The 22,962-nt window shown below is 64.4% G+C and overlaps 1 protein-coding gene across 1 annotated transcript in view; it reads left to right on the top strand.

The window, feature by feature from the left end:
• Positions 1-21,685, top strand: part of TMEM183A (transmembrane protein 183A) — a 32,423-nt gene extending 10,738 nt beyond the window's left edge. Inside the window, 6 exon segments of the mRNA XM_068164710.1 lie at positions 770-885; positions 888-949; positions 13,833-13,913; positions 18,068-18,223; positions 21,092-21,306; positions 21,473-21,685. Coding sequence (XP_068020811.1) covers positions 770-885; positions 888-949; positions 13,833-13,913; positions 18,068-18,223; positions 21,092-21,277 — 601 coding nt within the window. The 3' untranslated portion in view covers positions 21,278-21,306; positions 21,473-21,685.
• Positions 21,686-22,962: the final 1,277 nt, after the last annotated feature.

Below are 22,962 nucleotides of genomic sequence, written 5' to 3'. Positions count from 1 at the left end.
AGAGCAAGAAGGTCTCCCCTGAGCCTCCTCTTCTGCAGGCTAAGCAACCCCAGCTCCCTCAGCCTCTCCTCCCAGGGCTGTGCCCCAGACCCCTCCCCAGCTTTGTTGCCCTTAAGTAAGACCTGAGAAACCTGCAGTGAGGAAGGGAAAGTCCTTGCTGCAGGGCAGCAGAGTGCAGCAGGATCTATTTAGCACAGACACAAGGAAAAGCACATTGACAGTCAAAACAAGCAGGAAGTGAAGCTGCTTAACCCCAGCCCAGGTGTGTGACTGGGCCCAGCTCAAGTGGGACTCTTTCACCAGCCACTGGTAGTTTCAAAGCCATTGCAGAGCCTAAGAGCTGCCTGAGCTACCTGCTGTTATTATCATGACTTTCTTTTTCCCCTGGTGGAAGGTATCTTCCTTTCCACCCTCCCCACCCCCAAGTCAAACTCTTCACTGCCCCACAAGCAGCCAAAGTTTCCATGGAGTCATGGAATCAAAAACAGTTGGAAAAGAGCTCAGAGATCACCAAGTTCAAGCTGTCACCCAAGACTTCCTGACAACTAAACCATGGCTCCAAATGCCACATGCAATCCCCTCCTGAACATCTCCAGGGATGGGGACTCCACCACCTCCCTGGGCAGCACATCCCCAGGGCCGACGACTCTCTCAGGGGAGAACTTTCTCCTCACCTCCAGCCTCACCCTCCCCTGGCCCAGCCCGAAGCTGTGTGCTGTTGTTGTGGTTGCTGTGGGGCTGGGCTGTGAGCTGGCTCTCTGCTTTGCAGGCACTACAGCCTGGAGGCTTGCCTGCCGCTGCGCCTGCGGCCGGAGTCGATGGAGCGGCTGCGCTGCCTGCGGGCCTGCGTCATCCGCTCGCTCTACCACATGTACGAACCCTTCGCCTCCGCCTGGCCAGCAGCCCTGCCCTCCCTGACACCACCCCCAGCACTTTAAACAACTCCAGGGTAAGTGCCCACCCTCAGCAGCACGGCCCTCAGCCTTCCTCCTTTGCTGCTTCTTCTCTGCTCGCCCCAGAGGGCCGAGGGAAGTCCTCTCCGGCGGCGAGGCGGAGCTCAGGGCAGCCTTGTGGTGCCTGAAGGAGCTCAGGGCAGCCTTGTGGTGCCTGAAGGAGCTCAGGGCAGCCTTGCGGTGCCTGAAGGAGCTGAGAGCAGCCTTGCGGTGCCTGAAGGAGCCAGGGCAGCCTTGCGGTGCCTGAAGGAGCTCAGGGCAGCCTTGCGGTGCCTGAAGGAGCTGAGAGCAGCCTGGCGGTGCCTGAAGGAGCTGAGAGCAGCCTGGCGGTGCCTGATGGAGCTCAGGGCAGCCTTGCGGTGCCCGAAGGAGCTCAGGGCTGCCTTGCGGTGCCCGAAGGAGCTCGGGGCTGCCTTGTGGTGCCTGAAGGAGCTCAGGGCAGCCTTGTGGTGCCCGAAGGAGCTCAGGGCTGCCTTGTGGTGCCTGAAGGAGCTCAGGGCAGCCTTGCGGTGCCCGAAGGAGCTCAGGCAGCCTTGCGGTGCCCGAAGGAGCTCAGGGCAGCCTTGCGGTGCCCGAAGGAGCTCAGGGCAGCCTTGCGGTGCCTGAAGGAGCTCAGGGCAGCCTGGCGGTGCCTGATGGAGCTCAGGGCAGCCTTGCGGTGCCCGAAGGAGCTCAGGGCTGCCTTGTGGTGCCTGCAGGAGCTCAGGGCAGCCTTGCGGTGCCTGAAGGAGCTCAGGGCAGCCTTGCGGTGCCTGAAGGAGCTCAGGGCAGCCTTGTGGTGCCTGAAGGAGCTCAGGGCAGCCTTGTGGTGCCTGAAGGAGCTCAGGGCAGCCTTGTGGTGCCTGAAGGAGCTCAGGGCAGCCTTGCGGTGTCTGAAGGAGCTCAGGGCAGCCTTGCGGTGCCTGAAGGAGCTCAGGGCAGCCTTGTGCCTGAAGGAGCTCAGGGCAGCCTTGCGGTGCCTGAAGGAGCTCAGGGCTGCCTTGTGCCTGAAGGAGCTCAGGGCAGCCTTGCGGTGCCTGAAGGAGCTCAGGGCTGCCTTGCGGTGCCTGAAGGAGCTCAGGGCTGCCTTGCGGTGCCCGAAGGAGCTGAGGGCAGCCTGGCGGTGCCTGAAGGAGCTCAGGGCAGCCTTGCGGTGCCTGAAGGAGCTCAGGGCAGCCTTGCGGTGCCCGAAGGAGCTGAGGGCAGCCTGGCGGTGCCTGAAGGAGCTGAGAGCAGCCTTGCGGTGCCTGAAGGAGCTCAGGGCAGCCTTGCGGTGCCTGAAGGAGCTGAGGGCAGCCTTGCAGTGCCTGAAGGAGCTGAGAGCAGCCTTGCGGTGCCTGAAGGAGCTCAGGGCAGCCTTGCGGTGCCTGAAGGAGCTCAGGGCAGCCTTGCAGTGCCTGAAGGAGCTGAGAGCAGCCTTGCGGTGCCTGAAGGAGCTCAGGGCAGCCTGGCGGTGCCTGAAGGAGCTCAGGGCTGCCTTGTGGTGCCTGAAGGAGCTCAGGGCAGCCTTGTGGTGCCTGAAGGAGCTCAGGGCTGCCTTGCGGTGCCTGAAGGAGCTGAGGGCAGCCTGGCGGTGCCTGAAGGAGCTGAGAGCAGCCTTGCGGTGCCTGAAGGAGCTCAGGGCAGCCTTGCGGTGCCCGAAGGAGCTCAGGGCAGCCTGGCGGTGCCTGAAGGAGCTCAGGGCAGCCTTGCGATGCCTGAAGGAGCTCAGGGCTGCCTTGCGGTGCCTGAAGGAGCTCAGGGCAGCCTTGCGGTGCCTGAAGGAGCTGAGGGCAGCCTGGCGGTGCCTGAAGGAGCTCAGGGCTGCCTTGCGGTGCCTGAAGGAGCTCAGGGCAGCCTTGCGGTGCCTGAAGGAGCTGAGGGCAGCCTGGCGGTGCCTGAAGGAGCTCAGGGCTGCCTTGCGGTGCCTGAAGGAGCTCAGGGCTGCCTTGCGGTGCCTGAAGGAGCTGAGGGCAGCCTGGCGGTGCCTGAAGGAGCTGAGAGCAGCCTTGCGGTGCCTGAAGGAGCTCAGGGCAGCCTTGCGGTGCCCGAAGGAGCTCAGGGCAGCCTGGCGGTGCCCTGAAGGAGCTCAGGGCAGCCTTGCGGTGCCCGAAGGAGCTCAGGGCTGCCTTGTGCCTGAAGGAGCTCAGGGCAGCCTTGTGGTGCCTGAAGGAGCTCAGGGCTGCCTTGCGGTGCCTGAAGGAGCTCAGGGCAGCCTTGCGGTGCCTGAAGGAGCTCAGGGCAGCCTTGCGGTGCCTGAAGGAGCTCAGGGCAGCCTTGCGGTGCCCGAAGGAGCTCAGGGCTGCCTTGTGCCTGAAGGAGCTCAGGGCAGCCTTGTGGTGCCCGAAGGAGCTCAGGGCTGCCTTGCGGTGCCTGAAGGAGCTCAGGGCAGCCTTGTGGTGCCTGAAGGAGCTCAGGGCAGCCTTGCGGTGCCTGAAGGAGCTCAGGGCTGCCTTGCGGTGCCTGAAGGAGCTCAGGGCAGCCTTGCGGTGCCCGAAGGAGCTGAGGGCAGCCTGGCGGTGCCTGAAGGAGCTGAGAGCAGCCTTGCGGTGCCTGAAGGAGCTCAGGGCAGCCTTGCGGTGCCTGAAGGAGCTGAGGGCAGCCTGGCGGTGCCTGAAGGAGCTGAGAGCAGCCTTGCGGTGCCTGAAGGAGCTCAGGGCAGCCTTGCGGTGCCTGAAGGAGCTCAGGGCAGCCTTGCGGTGCCTGAAGGAGCTCAGGGCAGCCTTGCGGTGCCTGAAGGAGCTGAGGGCAGCCTTGCGGTGCCTGAAGGAGCTGAGAGCAGCCTGGCGGTGCCTGAAGGAGCTGAGAGCAGCCTTGCGGTGCCTGAAGGAGCTCAGGGCAGCCTTGCGGTGCCCGAAGGAGCTCAGGGCAGCCTTGTGGTGCCTGAAGGAGCTCAGGGCTGCCTTGCGGTGCCTGAAGGAGCTCAGGGCTGCCTTGCGGTGCCTGAAGGAGCTCAGGGCTGCCTTGCGGTGCCTGAAGGAGCTCAGGGCTGCCTTGCGGTGCCCGAAGGAGCTCAGGGCAGCCTGGCGGTGCCTGAAGGAGCTCAGGGCAGCCTTGCGGTGCCCGAAGGAGCTCAGGGCAGCCTGGCGGTGCCTGAAGGAGCTCAGGGCAGCCTTGCGGTGCCCGAAGGAGCTCAGGGCAGCCTTGTGGTGCCCGAAGGAGCTCAGGGCAGCCTGGCGGTGCCTGAAGGAGCTCAGGGCAGCCTTGCGGTGCCCGAAGGAGCTCAGGGCAGCCTTGTGGTGCCTGAAGGAGCTCAGGGCTGCCTTGCGGTGCCTGAAGGAGCTCAGGGCTGCCTTGTGGTGCCTGAAGGAGCTCAGGGCTGCCTTGCGGTGCCTGAAGGAGCTCAGGGCTGCCTTGCGGTGCCCGAAGGAGCTCAGGGCTGCCTTGTGCCTGAAGGAGCTGAGAGCAGCCTGGCGGTGCCTGAAGGAGCTGAGAGCAGCCTGGCGGTGCCTGATGGAGCTCAGGGCAGCCTTGCGGTGCCCGAAGGAGCTCAGGGCTGCCTTGCGGTGCCCGAAGGAGCTCAGGGCTGCCTTGTGGTGCCTGAAGGAGCTCAGGGCAGCCTTGTGGTGCCCGAAGGAGCTCAGGGCTGCCTTGCGGTGTCTGAAGGAGCTCAGGGCAGCCTTGCGGTGCCTGAAGGAGCTCAGGGCAGCCTTGTGGTGCCTGAAGGAGCTCAGGGCAGCCTTGCGGTGCCTGAAGGAGCTCAGGGCAGCCTTGCGGTGTCTGAAGGAGCTCAGGGCAGCCTTGCGGTGCCTGAAGGAGCTCAGGGCAGCCTTGTGGTGCCTGAAGGAGCTCAGGGCTGCCTTGCGGTGCCTGAAGGAGCTCAGGGCAGCCTTGCGGTGCCTGAAGGAGCTCAGGGCAGCCTTGCGGTGCCTGAAGGAGCTCAGGGCTGCCTTGCGGTGCCTGAAGGAGCTCAGGGCAGCCTTGCGGTGCCCGAAGGAGCTCAGGGCTGCCTTGCGGTGCCTGAAGGAGCTCAGGGCAGCCTTGCGGTGCCCGAAGGAGCTGAGGGCAGCCTGGCGGTGCCTGAAGGAGCTGAGAGCAGCCTTGCGGTGCCTGAAGGAGCTCAGGGCAGCCTTGCGGTGCCTGAAGGAGCTGAGGGCAGCCTGGCGGTGCCTGAAGGAGCTCAGGGCAGCCTTGCGGTGCCTGAAGGAGCTCAGGGCTGCCTTGTGGTGCCTGAAGGAGCTGAGAGCAGCCTTGCGGTGCCTGAAGGAGCTGAGGGCAGCCTGGCGGTGCCTGAAGGAGCTCAGGGCTGCCTTGCGGTGCCTGAAGGAGCTCAGGGCTGCCTTGCGGTGCCTGAAGGAGCTCAGGGCAGCCTTGTGCCTGAAGGAGCTCAGGGCTGCCTTGCGATGCCTGAAGGAGCTCAGGGCTGCCTTGCGGTGCCTGAAGGAGCTCAGGGCAGCCTTGTGGTGCCTGAAGGAGCTCAGGGCAGCCTTGCGGTGCCTGAAGGAGCTGAGGGCAGCCTGGCGGTGCCTGAAGGAGCTGAGAGCAGCCTTGCGGTGCCTGAAGGAGCTCAGGGCAGCCTTGCGGTGCCCGAAGGAGCTCAGGGCAGCCTGGCGGTGCCTGAAGGAGCTCAGGGCAGCCTTGCGGTGCCCGAAGGAGCTCAGGGCTGCCTTGTGCCTGAAGGAGCTCAGGGCAGCCTTGTGGTGCCTGAAGGAGCTCAGGGCTGCCTTGCGGTGCCTGAAGGAGCTCAGGGCAGCCTTGCGGTGCCTGAAGGAGCTCAGGGCAGCCTTGTGGTGCCTGAAGGAGCTGAGAGCAGCCTTGCGGTGCCCGAAGGAGCTCAGGGCTGCCTTGCGGTGCCTGAAGGAGCTCAGGGCAGCCTTGCGGTGCCTGAAGGAGCTCAGGGCTGCCTTGCGATGCCTGAAGGAGCTCAGAGCAGCCTTGCAGTGCCTGAAGGAGCTCAGAGCAGCCTTGCGATGCCTGAAGGAGCTCAGGGCAGCCTGGCGGTGCCTGAAGGAGCTGAGAGCAGCCTTGCGGTGCCTGAAGGAGCTCAGGGCAGCCTTGCGGTGCCTGAAGGAGCTCAGAGCAGCCTTGCGATGCCTGAAGGAGCTCAGGGCAGCCTTGCGGTGCCTGAAGGAGCTGAGGGCAGCCTGGCGGTGCCTGAAGGAGCTGAGAGCAGCCTTGCGGTGCCTGAAGGAGCTCAGGGCAGCCTGGCGGTGCCTGAAGGAGCTCAGGGCAGCCTTGCGGTGCCCGAAGGAGCTCAGGGCTGCCTTGCGGTGCCTGAAGGAGCTCAGGGCAGCCTTGCGGTGCCTGAAGGAGCTCAGGGCAGCCTTGCGGTGCCTGAAGGAGCTCAGGGCAGCCTTGCGGTGCCTGAAGGGCTCCAGGAGAGCTGGGGAGGGACTTGGGCCCAGGGCTGGGAGGGACAGGCTGAGGAACAATGGCTTTGAGCTGGGAGAGGGGAAATGAGGCAAGAAATTGTTTGCAGTGAGGCTGGGGAGACTCTGGCACAGGCTGCCCAGGGAGGCTGTGGCTGCCCCCTGCCTGGAGGTGTTCAGGACCAGGCTGGATGAGGCCCTGAGCAAGCTGTGCTGGTGGGAGGTGTCCCTGCCCATGGCAGGGGGCTGGAGCTGGCTGAGCCTTGAGCTCCCTTCCAACCCAACCCTTTCTGGGGTGGTTCTGTGATTGCATCACAGCCTCCCTGCAGCCAACCCCTGCAGGACACTCAGGAGGAGCTTTCTGGGCCAGCAGCCTTCACAAGAGGCTGGGCCTGGTGGACAGGGGGGTGGCAACAGTTCCCTTCCAGCCCACCCCCATTCTGTGGTGCTGTGATGTTTAGCTTGGGGGTGGGCTGACTGCTGGCTCTGAGCTGTGATCTCTGGCAGTGTGCTGGCTGCCTGGCCCTGTGCAGTTGCCACTGCAGAGGATTCCTGCTGCTCCTCTGGGCAGTTTCTGCCTGTGTCCTACCACAGCATCTGTGGAATCAGCAGGAAGGCCTCACTGGGTGGCAGATTGAATCAGAGATCTCCCTGGCTTGCCAGGGGTGTCTGCAGCTCTCTTCTGCTGCCAACTCAGTGCTGAAGGAGGGTGCAGCAGGGTCAGCTTTGTCTATCTTCTGCTTGGCTCTGATGCTGGATGCCAGAACAAATCTCTTCTCCATCTGGAGAGGTCAGAAGTGCCCCTGGTGGCCCCTGGAAGGAAGTCCTTTCCTACTCTGTTCCTGTAGGTTCCATGGTCCCTGTGTCTGGGGGAGGGAGGGAGGTGAGGTGTGAGCGTGGCAAGTGTCTGCTTGTGTTGGGCTGGGAGGGCTTTGCCTCTGCTGTGGGCAGGCAGCTGCCTGTGCTGGCCCAGCTCCATCCCTCTCCCTGCTGCTGCTGACCCTGAGCTCTGTGTCTGGGTGTACCTTGCACCTGACTGAGACTCTGGGAGCAGCTTGAGCAGCAGTGAGGGTTCTGCACCCTCCAAACCCAAAGTCAGGTTCTGTGGAGCCAGCCTGGAGTGGATTTGGTTCAGGAGCTGTGCTTCCTGGTCCGTGCACAGCAGAGCAGGCTCACCTCTGGGGGTGCCATTCCCTCCCTTCTGCCTTCCTCTGCCCAGTGGACACGGCAGGAAGATGTCCTGGGGCCCCCCCAGGGGTGCCACAGGCAGGTGGTGCTGCAGGGCAGGAGCACAGCTCAGCTCTGCCTGAGCCCTGGCAGCCAGAGCTCTTCATTCTCCTCCCCACCCCCCACTGTGGGCATCAGCTTCCTTCACAAGCAAAACAGGTGGAGGAAGCCCAAAGCTAACCTTGGTCCTTCTGGCTGTAGCCTGGTGGCACTGCCTGGAGCTGGCAGGGTAGCCTGAGGGGGTGCAGGGCTGAGGTGATGCAGAGCCTGAGATGCTGCAGGGCCTGAGGTGATGCAGAGCCTGAGGTGATGCAGAGCCTGAGATGCTGCAGGCCTGAGATGCTGCAGGGCCTGAGGGGGTGCAGAGCCTGAGATGCTGCAGGGCTGAGATGCTGCAGGGCCTGAGGGGGTGCAGGGCCTGAGGTGATGCAGAGCCTGAGGTGATACAGGGCCTGAGATGCTGCAGGGCCTGAGATGCTGCAGGGCCTGAGGTGATGCAGAGCCTGAGATGCTGCAGGGCTGAGATGCTGCAGGGCCTGAGGTGATGCAGAGCCTCAGATGCTGCAGGGCTGAGGGGGTGCAGGGCCTGAGGTGATGCAGGGCTGAGATGCTGCAGGGCTGAGATGCTGCAGGGCCTGAGGTGATGCAGAGCCTCAGATGATGCAGGGCTGAGGGGGTGCAGGGCCTGAGGTGATGCAGGGCTGAGATGCTGCAGGGCTGAGATGCTGCAGGGCTGAGATGCTGCAGGGCCTGAGGTGATGCAGGGCTGAGATGCTGCAGGGCCTGAGGTGATGCAGAGCCTCAGATGCTGCAGGGCCTCAGATGCTGCAGGGCCGGAGGGGCTGCTGGCAGGGTGGGTGTTGGGGAAGTGCTCCTGTTGACACCATAACGGCTTTGGTGCCCACTGCTAGTGCTGCTCCTCTCCTGGCAGCCTGAGGGAGGTCCTGCAGGCTCAGGCTGCTGGTCCCCAGCCTGGGAAAGAGGAAATGGAACAGCCAGGAGGCCTGGTGAGGGCAGCAGGGGTTTGACCTCAGCCCTCGGAGCGCGGCACAGCCACCCCCAGCCTGGCCTGGCTCTGCTGCTGCACTGCAGGGCCCAGCTCGCCCTGTGCTGCTGGGGCAGGGGCTGGGGCTGCCTCCCCCCTTGCTGCCTCCCCAGGCTGTGGGGCTGCCTGCCCCCCTTGCTGCCTCCCCAGGCTGTGGGCTTCCCCCTGCGGGCGGTGGCGAGCGGGGGCGGCCGCCCGGGGCTGCGTGTGCCGAGCCCCCCGGGCCCAGCCGGGACCCAACTCCGGCTTCTCCTCTTTAATTTCCTTTTCTCTTTCCCTAGCCTAGCTTGTGTGGGACACTGGAGCCCTTATGGTGGCAGCAGGAGTCTCTGCCCTTTAAAGACACCCCCCCTTAATTTGGGCGGAGCTGGCCCCGCGGCGCCTCCGAAGGGAAGGGCAGGACAGGACGGCAGACCCCGGACGACATCCTCTGCCCCTTAGGAGGTACTTAACCTTTTGTGCTTCACTACTTGCCATCCCCCAGCCAGCTGCCAGCCCCCAGGGCTGTGTCCCTGCAGGTGGCCAGCCCGTGGTGCAGTTAAAGCCAGGAGGAGCAGCTGCTGCTGCTCCCCTGAGTGCAGTGCAGGTCTGGAGAAGCTTTTTGTGCTGCTGGTGGTGGTGGTGGTGGGAGGAAAAATCAAGCTGAGAGCCACCTCCTCCCGGCTGGAGTCTGCCTGGTGCATGTTCCTAGAGCTTTGGCTCCACCCAGCTGTGTTATAGTCTCACAGTATCACTAAGGTTGGAAAGGACCTCGAGGATCATCAAGTCAAACCTATCAACACAGACCTCATGACCAAACCATGGCACCAAGTGCCACATCCAATCCCCTCTTGAACACCTCCAGGGATGGGGACTCCACCACCTCCCTGGGCAGCACATCCCAAGGGCCAACAACTCTCTCTGGGAAGAACTTTCTCCTCCCCTCCAGCCTAAACCTCCCCTGGCACAGCTTGAGACTGTGTCCTCTTGTTCTGGTGCTGGGTGCCTGGGAGAAGAGCTCAACCCCCACCTGGCTCCAACCTCCCTTCAGGGAGTTGCAGAGAGCAAGAAGGTCTCCCCTGAGCCTCCTCTTCTGCAGGCTAAGCAACCCCAGCTCCCTCAGCCTCTCCTCCCAGGGCTGTGCTCCAGACCCCTCCCCAGCTTTGTTGCCCTTCTCTGGACACCTTCAAGTCTCTCAATCTCCTTCCTGACCTGAGGAGCCCAGAGCTGGACACAGGACTCCAGGTGTGGCCTAACCAATGCAGAGTCCAGGGGCACAAGGACTTCCCTGCTCCTGCTGGCCACACTCTTCCTGCTGCAGGCCAGGATGCCCTTGGCCTTCTTGGCCCCCTGGGCACACTGCTGGCTCCTGTTCAGGCAGCTGTCAATCAGCACCCCCAGCTCCCTCTCTCTTTGGCAGCTCTCAGCCACTCTGCCCCCAGCCTGTAGCTCTGCCTGGGGTTGCTGTGGCCAAAGTGCAGCCCCTGGCACTGGGACTTGTTGAATGCCATCCTGTTGGCCTCTGCCCAGCTGTGCAGCCTGGCAAGGTCCCTCTGCAGAGCCCTTCTGTCCTCTCACTGACCAACCTCTGCCCCCAGCTTGCTGTCAGCTGCACATTTGCTGCTGACTGACTCCATCCCCTCCTCCAGATCATCAATGAAGATGTTAAAGAGCACAGGGCCCAGCACTGCTCCCTGGGGCACAGCACTGGTGCCTGGCTGCCAGCTGGCTGTGGCACCATTCACCACCACTCTCTGGGCTCAGCCTCCAGCCAGTTCCTCACCCAGCTCAGAGAGCTGCTGTCCCAGCCAGGGGCTGACAGCTTGGCCAGGGGTTGGCTGTGGGGGATGGTGGCAAAGGCCTTGCTGCAGTCCAGGCAGACCACATCCACAGCCTGCCCCACAGCCACCAGGCAGTCACCTGGGCATGGAAGGAGCTCAGGTTGGAGAGGCAGGAGCTGCCCTTCCTGAATCCATGCTGGCTGGGCCTGAGCCCTTGGCCATCCTTCAGGTGCAGTTATTGCCCCCAGGATAATCTGCTCCATCACTTTCCCTGGCACTGAGCTCAGGCTGCCAGGCCTGGAGTTTCCAGCTTCCTCCATCTGACCCTTCTTGTGGATGGGGACCACATTGACCAGTTTCAGTCAGTTGGGAGCTCTCCAGCAAGCCAGGACTGGAGGAGAATGATGGAGAGCAGCTCCTCTGCCAGCTCTCTCAGCACCCTAGGGTGGATCCCATCCAGCCCCATGGGCTTGTGAGTGCCCAAGTGGCTCAGCAGGTCCTGAACCAGTTCCTGATGGCTTACTGGGGCACTCGTGTTGGTGAGGTGAAGGTCCTGGAGGGGCTCTTGTTTGTGGGCCTGAGTCAGAGTGGAAGCCGAGGGCCTGCTGGCCTGCCCGGGTCTCTATTGCAGCGCCCCCTGGTGGGAGCTGCTCTCTGGCCTCGTTTCGCTTGGCCTCACTCTGTCCTGCAGTTGACCTCCAGGAATGGGATTGCCCCTGCAGCCCTCTCTGGGCATGGGAGGGGCTGTGGAAGGGCAAAAGTCCCTCTAGGGCTTCCTGCTGGCACTGGTGTGATGAACCCAGCTGGGGCTGGCACCTCTGCTGTGCCAGGGCTGGCTGGTGGGCCTGCCAGCTTCTGCTCTGGGCTGGCCAAGGCTGCTGCCTCCTGCTCTGGGCTGGCCAGGGGATTTTGTTCCTTCCTCTTTCATCCTGGAGCCCTGCTGAGGCTCCTGCCCTGGGCTGGGTGCTGCATGCTGCAGTGGGCCCTGGGGACCCCACAGGAGGAACTGGGTGGAACTGGAGGGCTGCTGCTGGCTGCCTGTGGGGGAGGGCAGCACTGGCTGCCTCTGGTGCTCTTTGAGGCCCTTTCCTCATCTCCATTTGCAGAGGGACAGGGGCTGGACCAGGCTGTGCTCTCCTGGCAGTGCTTTTGTACTGTGGCACGTGGCAGTCAGTGGCTGGGGATGTCAGGCCCTTCTTTTGAGCCCACAGTGGCTTAGAGACTTCCTCATCTGTCAGCTCACAGCTCATGGATCCACCCTTGCCTTTCCCCTTGGATTCTCTCCTCTGGTTGCAGTCCTTCCTCACTTTGGGGGCTGGTTTAAAGGGAGCTCTTGGGGGGGGAGGGGGGCAGTGGGTGCCTGTGCCACTCCCCCCTGCCTGGGGAAGAGGAGAGCTTGCACCAGGGGTAGTTCTGCTCAGCACATCACCCAGTGGCCTTCTGTGACAGAGGGCCTCTGTCAGTGGATAAGGGACAGCCTAGGGATGAGATCTGCCTGGACTCCTGCAGGGCCTTTGGCACAGTCCCCCACAGCATCCTGCTCAGCACCCTGGAGGGGGATGGCTGTGCTGGGTGCACTGCTCAGTGCTGGGTAAGGAGCTGGCTGGCTGGTTGCAGCCAGAGGCTGCTGCTCAAGGGCTTGAAGTCCAGCTGGAGAGCAGGGACAGAGCTGGCCCTCAGGGCTCCACACTGGGACCTGTGCTGTTTAATGTTGGAGTCAGTGACAGAGCCACAGAGGTTGACTGCACCAGCAGCAGTGTGCAGATGGCACCAGGCTGGGTGGTGCCAGAGGGACCTGGGCAGGCTGCAGAGCTGGGGCCCAGGGGAACCTCATGAGGTACAGCCAGAGCCAGGGCAGGGCTCTGCACCTGGGCTGGAGCAATCCTCACTGTCAGCACAGGCTGGGGGAGGAGGGGATGGAAAGCAGCCCTGAGGCAGAGGCCTTGGGGGTGCTGGTGGGGGAGAAGCTGGCCAGCAGCAGGCAGGGTGAGCCTGCAGCACAGGAGGCCAACCCCAGCCTGGGCTGCAGCCAAAGCAGTGCTGCCAGCAGAGCCAGAGAGGAGACTCTGCCTCTGTGCTCTGCTGAGACCTCACCTGCAGGCCTGGGTGCAGGGCTGGAGCCCTCAGCACAGGAAGGACCTGGAGCTGGTGGAGAGGCTCCAGAGGAGGCCAGGAGAATGCTCAGGGGGTTGGAGCAGCTCTGCTGTGAGGGCAGGCTGAGGGGGCTGGGGGTGTTCAGCCTGGAGAGGAGAAGGCTCCAGGGAGACCTTAGAGCAACTGCCAGGACCTGAAGGGGCTTCAGGAATGCTGCTGGGGAGAGACTGTAAAGGCCTGCAGGGCCAGGCCCAGGGGCAATGGCTTCAAAGCAGAGCAGAGCAGATTGAGATTGGATGTGAGGAACAAGTTCTGCCCCAGGAGGCTGCTGGAACACTGCAGCAGGTTGCCCAGGGAGGGGGTTGAGGCTCCAGCCCTGGAGATCTTCCAGGTGAGGCTGGAGAGGGCTCTGGGCAACCTGACCCAGTGGAGGATGTCCCTGCTGAGTGCAGGGGTTGGACTGGGTGAGCTGTGCAGCTCCCTTCCAGCCCAAACCATTCTGTGATGCTGTGGCTGCACCACCAGGAGGTTCTTCCCTGCAGGCCCTGAGGAACAGCCTCCAGAAAGCTCTCCATGTGGCCAACCCCCAGGGGTCACACTGCTGCTGGCAAGGCCAGGAGGTCCTTTCTGAAGCTGAAGCCTCCAGCAGCTCAGCAGGGGCCCAAAAGTGGCCAGGAGAGGCCAGGAGAAGGAGTCAGAGGTTCCTCTGAGGAGGAAATCCTTGGGCACAGCTCAGAGAAAGCCCAAGCTGGGGAGGGGAGAAGTGCAGGGAGAGGCTGCAGGGCAGGGAGGGCTTTGTGGTGTGGCTACATGGCCTGCAGACAGGTCCTGCTCTGAACCTGCTGGAGATCTCCTCCCACTGCAGCAGCCTGCCCAGGGAGGCTGGGGATGAGTAGGGACCCTGCAGGTGTTCAGGACCAGGCTGGATGAGGCCCTGAGCAGGCTGTGCTGGTGGGAGGGGTCCCTGCCCATGGCAGGGGCTGGAGCTGGATGGTCTTGAAGGTCTCTTCTAGCCCAAAGCATTCCCTGCTCCTCCTGCCCTCCTCACAGCCCAGCTGGGGCTGCATTTGGCTGCAGCTTCTGCTGCTGCTCTTCTGTGCTGCATGTCCTGGGCCTCTGGGGGGAGGATCCCCAGGGCTCTGAGCAGCCTGACCCAGTGGAGGATGTCCCTGCTGGCTGCAGGGCTTGGGCTGGAGGAGCTGTGGAGGTCTCCATGCAGTGGCTCTGTGGGCAGTGGCTCTGTGGGCAGTGGCTCCATGCTGTGTCTCCCAGCTGCAGCAGCAGTTGGGCAGCGTGGAGCTGGGGGGCTGAGGCTGCTGCCTGTGGCCTCTGAGCACAGCTGGTTGGAGCAGCTGCCTCCTCCCTGCTCCTCTCTGCTGCTGTTGGCAGCTGGCAGCCTTCCAGCTGTGCTCCAAGCTTCTGCCAGTGCTGCCTGGGAGGGTTGCCCAGCTGAGCTCCTGGGTTTGTCTTTCTCTCTCCACCTCAGTGCCTGCTCTTCTGGTGCAAGAAGATTCAAGGCAACAGACAAGAAGCAATGTGGGAATTCAACTTCAAGTTCAAGAAGCAGGTAGGGGAGAGGCAGCAGGGGCTGGGGCTGCTTGGGGGGCAGTGAGGAGTTTGACTTGGGGGTGGGGAGGGGGGAAAGGAAGATACCTTCCCAGCAGGGGGAAAGAAAAGTCATAGCAGGGTAGCTCACAGTGTCACAGAGTCACCAAGGTTGGAAGAGACCTCGAGGATCATCAAGCCCAAGCTGTCACCACAGACCTCATGACCAAACCATGGCTCCAAGTGCCACATCCAATCCCCTCTGGAACACCTCCAGGGATGGGGACTCCACCACCTCCCTGGGCAGCACATCCCAAGGGCCAACAACTCTCTCTGGGAAGAACTTTCTCCTCACCTCCAGCCTAAACCTCCCCTGGCACAGCTTGAGTCTGTGTCCTCTTGTTCTGGTGCTGCTTGCCTGGGAGAAGAGCCCAACCCCCACCTGGCTCCAACCTCCCTGCAGGGAGTTGCAGAGAGCAAGAAGGTCTCCCCTGAGCCTCCTCTTCTGCAGGCTAAGCAACCCCAGCTCCCTCAGCCTCTCCTCCCAGGGCTGTGCTCCAGACCCCTCCCCAGCTCTGTTGCCCTTCTCTGGACACCTTCAAGTCTCTCAATCTCCTTCCTGACCTGAGGGGCCCAGAGCTGGACACAGGACTCCAGGTGTGGCCTAACCAATGCAGAGTCCAGGGGCACAAGGACTTCCCTGCTCCTGCTGGCCACACTCTGCCTGCTGCAGGCCAGGATGCCCTTGGCCTTTTGGGCCCCCTGGGCACACTGCTGGCTCCTGTTCAGGCAGCTGTCAATCAGCACCCCCAGCTCCCTCTCTCTTTGGCAGCTCTCAGCCACTCTGCCCCCAGCCTGCAGCTCTGCCTGGGGTTGCTGTGGCCAAAGTGCAGCCCCTGGCACTGGGACTTGTTGAATGCCATCCTGTTGGCCTCTGCCCAGCTGTGCAGCCTGGCAAGGTCCCTCTGCAGAGCCCTTCTGCCCTCTCACTGACCAACCTCTGCCCCCAGCTTGCTGTCAGCTGCACATTTGCTGCTGACTGACTCCATCCCCTCCTCCAGATCATCAATGAAGATGTTAAAGAGCACAGGGCCCAGCCCTGCTCCCTGGGGCACAGCACTGGTGCCTGGCTGCCAGCTGGCTGTGGCACCATTCACCACCACTCTCTGGGCTCAGCCTCCAGCCAGTTCCTCACCCAGCTCAGAGAGCTGCTGTCCCAGCCAGGGGCTGACAGCTTGGCCAGGGGTTGGCTGTGGGGGATGGTGGCCAAGGCCTTGCTGCAGTCCAGGCAGACCACATCCACAGCCTGCCCAGCACAAAGCCTTCTCTGAGCACAGAGCTCAGGCAGCTCCTGGGCTCTGCAATGGCTTTGAAGCTACCAGTGGCTGGTGAAAGAGTCCCACTTGAGCTGGGCCCAGTCACCCACCTGGGCTGGGGTTAAGCAGCTTCACTTCCTGCTTGTTTTGACTGTCAATGTGCTTTTCCTTGTGCCTGTGCTAAATAGATCCTGCTGCACTCTGCTGCCCTGCAGCAAGGACTTTCCCTTCCTGACTGCAGCTTTCTCAGGTCTTACTTAAGGGCAACAAACTGGGAAGGGGTCTGGGGCACAGCCCTGGGAGGAGAGGCTGAGGGAGCTGGGGTTGCTTAGCCTGCAGAAGAGGAGGCTCAGGGGAGACCTTCTTGCTCTCTGCAACTCCCTGCAGGGAGGTTGGAGCCAGGTGGGGGTTGGGCTCTTCTCCCAGGCACCCAGCAGCAGAACAAGAGGACACAGTCTCAAGCTGTGCCAGGGGAGGTTTAGGCTGGAGGGGAGGAGAAAGTTCTTCCCATCAAGAGAGACTGGCCTTGGGGATGTGCTGCCCAGGGAGGTGGTGGAGTCCCCATCCCTGGAGGTGTTCCAGAGGGGCTTGGATGTGGCACTTGGAGCCAGGGTTTGGTTGTCAGGAGGTGCTGGGTGAGAGCTTGGACTTGCTGAGCTCTGAGCTCTTTTCCCACTGCTTTGATTCCATGACTCCATGGAAACTTTGGCTGTGCCCAGGGAAGAAATGGAAACTCTGACTGCCCTGAGGAGCCAAAGCAGCTCTGCAGCAGCACTCAGGGCTCAGTCTGGGCTGCCAAGGCATGGAGCAGCCTGGCAGGGATTGCTGTGGCCTCATGGGGCTTGGATCCTTTGGTGCCCCAAGCCTAACCCTGTGAGCTGGCAGGAAGCTGTGCAACTGCAAAATGGTTGAGCTTGGGAAAGACCTTCAAGATCCTCAGGTCCAAGTGGCCATCACTCCTGGGCACTGCCAAAGCCCAGCCTGTGTGGTGCCAGGGGACAAACAGAGCAGGACCTGGAGCTTCCTGTGGCATTGGAAGGAAGCTGGGGGCAGGAGTGGAGCTGGCAGAGGCTGGGAGAGCTCTGCAGAGGGACCTGGAGAGGCTGGGCAGAGGGGCAGAGGAGAAAGTTCTTCCCAGGCAGAGAGATTGGCCCTGGGGCTGTGCTGCCCAGGGAGGTGGTGGAGTCCCTGTGCCTGGAGGTGTGCAGGAGGGGATTGGATGTGGCACTTGGAGCCAGGGTTTAGCTGTCAGGAGGTGCTGGGGGACAGCTTGGACTTGCTGAGCTCTGAGCTCTTGCAGGCAGCTTGGTTCTGTGATGCTCAGCCCTGCAGCCATCCAACCCTGCCAGGGAGCAGTGGGGCTCACAGCAGGCTGCCTCAGCACTTCAGCTCTCCCCTCTGCAGGCTGCCTGCCCTGAGCCATGGCCTTTGTGCTTGTGGAGTTCTCCTCCTCTGGAGGCCTTCAGAACCTGCTTGGAGCTGCCCCCAGGGGTCCTGCTTTGCAGGGGGGGTGGCTTGGATGATCTGCAGAGGGCTCCCCCAAGCCCTCCCACTGTGCTGCCATAGACTTCCTCTGAGATCATCCACTCCTGCCAGGGTCTCAGGATTCCCTGGCTGCTTGCAGAGCCCTCCTGAGAGCACAGCAGAGCAGGCCTCAGGCCCTGCTGCCTGCCCAGCCTCTCCTGGCCCTGCAGTGAGCAGATCTGATCAGTGACAGATCCCCCTAGGATGGCAGCAGCCACCCTCAGCTGTGCTGAAATAGACCCAAAGGGCTGCAGGTCCAGCTGGAGCTTGGAGGTCCCTTCCAGGCCCTGGGGGTCCCTTACAACCCCCTGGGGGTCCTTTCCAGCCCCTGGGGGTCTTTTCCAGCCCCTGGAGGTCCTTTCCACCCCTGGAGGTCCCTTCCAGCCCCATGGGATCCTTTCCAGCCCCTGTGGGGTCCCTTCCAACCCTTGGGAGGACCTTCCCAGCCCCTGGGGGTGTCCTTCCCAGCCCCTGGGGGGTCCTTCCCACCCCCTGGGGGGTCCCTTCCAACCCCTGAGGGTCCCTTCCAACCCCTGGGAGGTCCTTTCCAACCCTTGGGAGGACGATTCCAGCCCCTGGGTGTCCTTTCCCACCCCTGGGGGCTCCCTTCCAGCCCCTGGGAGGTCCCTTTCAACCCCTGGGGGTCCTTTCCAACCCCTAAGAGGACCCTTCCCACCCTTGGGAGGTCCCTTCCAACCCTTGGGAGGTCCTTTACAGCCCCTGGAGGTCCCTTCCCACCCCCTGGGGGTCCCTTCCAGCCCCTGGGGGTCCTTCCCACCCCCTGGGGGTCCCTTCCAACCCCTGGGGATTCCCTTCCAGCCCCTGGAGGTCCCTTCCCACCCTTGGGAGGTCCCCTCCAACCCCTGGGAGGTCCTTTCCAACCCCTGGGAGGTCCTTTCCAACCCCTGGGAGGTCCTTTCCAACCCCTGGGAGGTCCTTTCCAACCCTAGGGAGGTCCTTTCCAACCCTAGGGAGGTCCTTTCCAACCCTTGGGAGGACCTTTCCAGCCCCTGGAGGGTCCCTTCCAGCTCCTGGGAGGTCCCCTCCAACCCCTGGGGGCTCCCTTCCAGCCCCTGGGGGCTCCCCTCCAACCCCTGGGGGGTCTCCTCCACCCCCTGGAGGTCCTTCCCACCCCCTGGAGGTCCTTCCCACCCCCTGGAGGTCCTTCCCACCCCCTGGAGGTCCTTTCCAGCCCCTGGGGGTCCTTCCCACCCCTGCCATCCTGTGGTTCCCTGGTGTTGGAGCCAGGCTGTGCCCACAGGTGTGGGCAGGGGGTGAGGGCCAGCTCCTGCCCCCCCTGGGCAGCTGCAGGAGTCTCTCTCTCTTTCCTGTTCAGTCTCCCAGGTGTAAGAGCCAATGCTGCAAGGGCCTCCAGCCCCCCAGGCAGTATGAGGAGGTGCACACCAACCCAGACCAGGACTGCTGCCTGCTGCAGATCACCACCTTCAACTTCACCTTCGTGCCCATAGTCATGGGCATGACCTTCACCCTGGTGAGTGCCTCCCAGCCCTGCTGCCAGCAGAGCCACAGGTCCCCTCCTGGCTGCTGGGGGAAGCTCTCTGCTGCAGCCCTCAGCCCCCTGCAGGGCTCTGGAGGCAGAGGATCAGAGGGGGACAGAGAGCAGAGCCCTGGAAGCCTTCAGAGTGCAAGAGACTCCCAGGCCCCAGGAAGCAGCCACTGAAGGCTGAGGCTGTCCTCAGTTTGCCTTCTGCCCTCCCCTCAGCTCTGCCCTAGGTGGTGCAGCAGAGGCAGGCAGAGCCTCAGAGCTGCTGAGGCTGGGCAGGAGGGAGCAGGGGCTGGGGCTGGAGGGAGCAGGGGCTGGGGCTGGAGGGAGCAGGGGCAGGAGGGAGCAGGGGCTGGGGGAAGGAGGGAGCAGGGGCTGGGGAAGGAGGGAGCAGGGGCTGGGGGAAGGAGGGAGCAGGGGCTGGGGGGAGGAGGGAGCAGGGGCTGGGGGAAGGAGGGAGCAGGGGCTGGGGGAAGGAGGGAGCAGGGGCTGGGGCAGGAGGGAGCAGGGGCTGGGGGAAGGAGGGAGCAGGGGCTGGGGCAGGAGGGAACAGGGAGCAGGGGCAGGAGGGAGCAGGGGCTGGGGCAGGAGGGAGCAGGGGCTGGGGAAGGAGGGAGCAGGGGCTGGGGAAGGAGGGAGCAGGGAGCAGGGGCAGGAGGGAGCAGGGGCAGGAGGGAGCAGGGGCTGGGGGGAGGAGGGGCTGGGGAAGGAGGGAGCAGGGGCAGGAGGGAGCAGGGGCTGGGGAAGGAGGGAGCAGGGGCTGGGGAAAGGAGGGAGCAGGGGAAGGAGGGAGCAGGGGCTGGGGAAGGAGGGAGCAGGGGCTGGGGAAAGGAGGGAGCAGGGGAAGGAGGGAGCAGGGGCTGGAGCAGGAGGGAGCAGGGGCTGGGGGAAGGAGGGAGCAGGGGCTGGGGAAAGGAGGGAGCAGGGGCAGGAGGGTCAGGGGCAGGAGGGAGCAGGGGCTGGGGAAAGGAGGGAGCAGGGGAAGGAGGGAGCAGGGGCTGGGGAAGGAGGGAGCAGGGGAAGGAGGGAGCAGGGGCTGGGGGCAGGAGGGAGCAGGGGAAGGAGGGAGCAGGGGCTGGGGAAGGAGGGAGCAGGGGAAGGAGGGAGCAGGGGCTGGGGAAGGAGGGAGCAGGGGAAGGAGGGAGCAGGGGCTGGGGGCAGGAGGGAGCAGGGGAAGGAGGGAGCAGGGGCTGGGGGAAGGAGGGAGCGGGAAGGAGGGAGCAGGGGAAGGAGGGAGCAGGGGCTGGGGAAGGAGGGAGCAGGGGCAGGAGGGAGCAGGGGCTGGGGGCAGGAGGGAGCAGGGGCTGGGGGCAGGAGGGAGCAGGGGAAGGAGGGAGCAGGGGCTGGGGAAGGAGGGAGCAGGGGAAGGAGGGAGCAGGGGCTGGGGGAAGGAGGGAGCGGGAAGGAGGGAGCAGGGGCTGGGGGCAGGAGGGAGCAGGGGTTGGGGAAGGAGGGAGCAGGGGCTGGGGGCTGGAGGGAGCAGGGGCTGGGGGAAGGAGGGAGCAGGGGCTGGGGGAAGGAGGGAGCAGGGGCAGGAGGGAGCAGGGGCAGGGGGAAGGAGGGAGCAGGGGAAGGAGGGAGCAGGGGCAGGGGGAAGGAGGGAGCAGGGGCTGTGGAAAGGAGGGAGCAGGGGAAGGAGGGAGCAGGGGCTGGAGCAGGAGGGAGCAGGGGCTGGGGGAAGGAGGGAGCAGGGGCAGGAGGGAGCAGGGGCAGGGGGAAGGAGGGAGCAGGGGCTGGGGAAAGGAGGGAGCAGGGGAAGGAGGGAGCAGGGGCTGGAGCAGGAGGGAGCAGGGGCTGGGGGAAGGAGGGAGCAGGGGCTGGGGAAAGGAGGGAGCAGGGGCAGGAGGGTCAGGGGCAGGAGGGAGCAGGGGCTGGGGAAAGGAGGGAGCAGGGGAAGGAGGGAGCAGGGGCTGGGGGCAGGAGGGAGCAGGGGCTGGGGGCAGGAGGGAGCAGGGGAAGGAGGGAGCAGGGGCTGGGGAAGGAGGGAGCAGGGGAAGGAGGGAGCAGGGGCTGGGGGCAGGAGGGAGCAGGGGCTGGGGGCAGGAGGGAGCAGGGGAAGGAGGGAGCAGGGGCTGGGGAAGGAGGGAGCAGGGGAAGGAGGGAGCAGGGGCTGGGGGCAGGAGGGAGCAGGGGAAGGAGGGAGCAGGGGCTGGGGGAAGGAGGGAGCGGGAAGGAGGGAGCAGGGGCTGGGGGCAGGAGGGAGCAGGGGTTGGGGAAGGAGGGAGCAGGGGCTGGGGGCTGGAGGGAGCAGGGGCTGGGGGAAGGAGGGAGCAGGGGCTGGGGGAAGGAGGGAGCAGGGGCAGGAGGGAGCAGGGGCAGGGGGAAGGAGGGAGCAGGGGAAGGAGGGAGCAGGGGCAGGGGGAAGGAGGGAGCAGGGGCTGTGGAAAGGAGGGAGCAGGGGCAGGAGGGAGCAGGGGCTGGGGGAAGGAGGGAGCAGGGGCTGGGGGAAGGAGGGAGCAGGGGCTGTGGAAAGGAGGGAGCAGGGGCAGGAGGGAGCAGGGGCTGGGGGAAGGAGGGAGCAGGGGCTGGAGGGTCAGGAGCAGCCCTGAGGCTGTGTTGCAGCCCTCAGCCCCCTGAGGGAGGTGTGTGTGGTGCTGGGAGGCTGGGGCAGGGGTGCTGGGCTGGCCTGCAGCCCCTGGAGCTGTCTGCAGCCCCTGGAGCTGTCTCTGCAGCCCCTGGAGCTGTCTCTGCAGCCCCTGGAGCTGTCTCTGCAGCCCCTGGAGCTGTCTCTGCAGCCCCTGGAGCTGTCTCTGCAGCCCCTGGAGCTGTCTCTGCAGCCCCTGGAGCTGTCTCTGCAGCCCCTGGAGCTGTCTCTGCAGTCTCTGCAGCCCCATGAGCTGTCTTCCCTCCCTGCAGTTCAGCCTGGGGCTCAGCTCGGACCTGCGGCACCGCCGCGTGCGGCTGCACTTCCAGGAGGCTCCGGAGCGCCGCGGCAGGAGGCCTGGCCCCGAGCAGGGGCTGCAGGTGGTGCTGGACCCCGTGCACAGCGTCAGGCTGCTCGACTGGTGGCACCCCCAGTACCCCTTCTCCCCCAAGGCTTAGCCCCAGCAGCCGCCCTGGGGCTGGGGGAGGCCGCCCTGGGGTGCAGGGAGCTGCCCTGGGGTGCAGGGAGCTGCCCTGAGGCATGGGGAGGCTGCCTTAGGGTGCAGGGAGGCTGCCCTGGGGTGGGGGGGAGGCTGCCCTGGGGTGCAAGGAGCTGCCATGGGATGCAGGGAGGCTCCCCTGGGGTGGGAGGAGGCTGCCCTGGGGTGCAGGGAGGCTGCCCTGGGGCAGGAGGAGGCCACCCTGGGGTGCCCTGGGGTGGGGGGGAGTCTGCCCCGGGGCGGGGGGGAGGCTGCCCTGGGGCTTGGGGAGGCTGCCCTGGGGTGCAAGGAGCTGCCATGGGATTCAGGGAGGCTCCCCTGGGGTGGGAGGAGGCTGCCCTGAGGCTGAGAGAGGCTGCCCTTGGGTGCCCTGGGGTGGGGGGAGGCTGCCCTGAGGCATGGGAAGGCTCCCTTAGGGTGGGGGGAGGCTGGCCTGGGGCTGGGGGAGACTGCCCTGGGGTGGGGGGAGGCTGCCCTGGGGCATGGAAAGGCCACCTTGGGGTGCAGGGAGCTGCCCTGGGCGTGGAGGGAGACTGCCTTAGGGTGGAGGGAGGCTGCCCTGAGGTGCAGGGAGGCTGCCCTGGGGCTGGGGGAGGTTGCCCTGGGGTGCCCTGGGGCTGGGGGAGGCTGCCCTGGGGCTGGGGGGAGGTTGCCCTGGGGCAGGGCCCAGGCTGGCTGTGCAGAGCCCTCGGCCAGCCCCGGGCAGGGCTGAGGGGGAGGCAGAAACTCTTTGTAAACAGCAGCAACTTTTGTTGTAAAAAAAAATCACCTTTTATGAGCTGAGCTCCCTGGGAGTGCTCCTTTGAAACCCCCTCCCCTCTTTGTGGTGCTGGCTGGCAGCAGGGCCTGGCGGGGGAAGAGCCAGGAGCAGCTTTTGGCTTCCCACAGCGGCAGGAGGCATTCCCAGGCAGCTGCAGGGGGGAGCTGCACTGCAGCAGGGCTGCATCCAGAGGCACTGCACTGCTGGGGTGTCTTGAGGAGCAGGAAGCAAAGCAGCAGTGACCAAGAACAATGCTCATGCACAGGCAGGATCAGGAGCAGTGCTGAACCCTCCCAGGTGTGACCTGGAGCAGTGCTGAACCCTCCCAGGTGTGACCTGGAGCAGTGCTGAACCCTCCCAGGTGTGACCTGCAGCAGTGCTGAGCTGTATCACAGTCTCAGAGTCTCACTAAGGTGTGAAGAGACCTCAAAGATCATCAAGTCCAAGCTGTCACCACAGACCTCATGACCAAACCATGGCTCCAAGTGCCACATCCAAGCCCCTCTGGAACACCTCCAGGGATGGGGACTCCACCACCTCCCTGGGCAGCACATCCCCAGGGCCAACAACTCTCTCTGGGAAGAACTTTCTCCTCCCCTCCAGCCTGAATCTCCCCTGGCACAGCCTGAGACTGTGTCCTCTTGTTCTGGTGCTGGCTGCCTGGGAGAAGAGCCCAACCCCCACCTGGCTCCAACCTCCCTGCAGGGAGTTGCAGAGAGCAAGAAGGTCTCCCCTGAGCCTCCTCTTCTGCAGGCTAAGCAACCCCAGCTCCCTCAGCCTCTCCTCCCAGGGCTGTGCCCCAGACCCCTCCCCAGCTTTGTTGCCCTTCTCTGGACACCTTCAAGTCTCTCAATCTCCTTCCTGACCTGAGGGGCCCAGAGCTG

The sequence above is a fragment of the Melanerpes formicivorus genome, unplaced genomic scaffold, assembly GCF_026170545.1.
Source record: "Melanerpes formicivorus ecotype bairdi unplaced genomic scaffold, bMelFor1.0.p_v2 SCAF_82, whole genome shotgun sequence".
In the NCBI taxonomy this organism is placed as follows: Eukaryota; Metazoa; Chordata; class Aves; order Piciformes; family Picidae; genus Melanerpes; species Melanerpes formicivorus.
The sequence above is the reverse complement of the archived record's forward strand: the minus strand, read 5'-3'. Positions and strand labels throughout refer to the sequence as shown.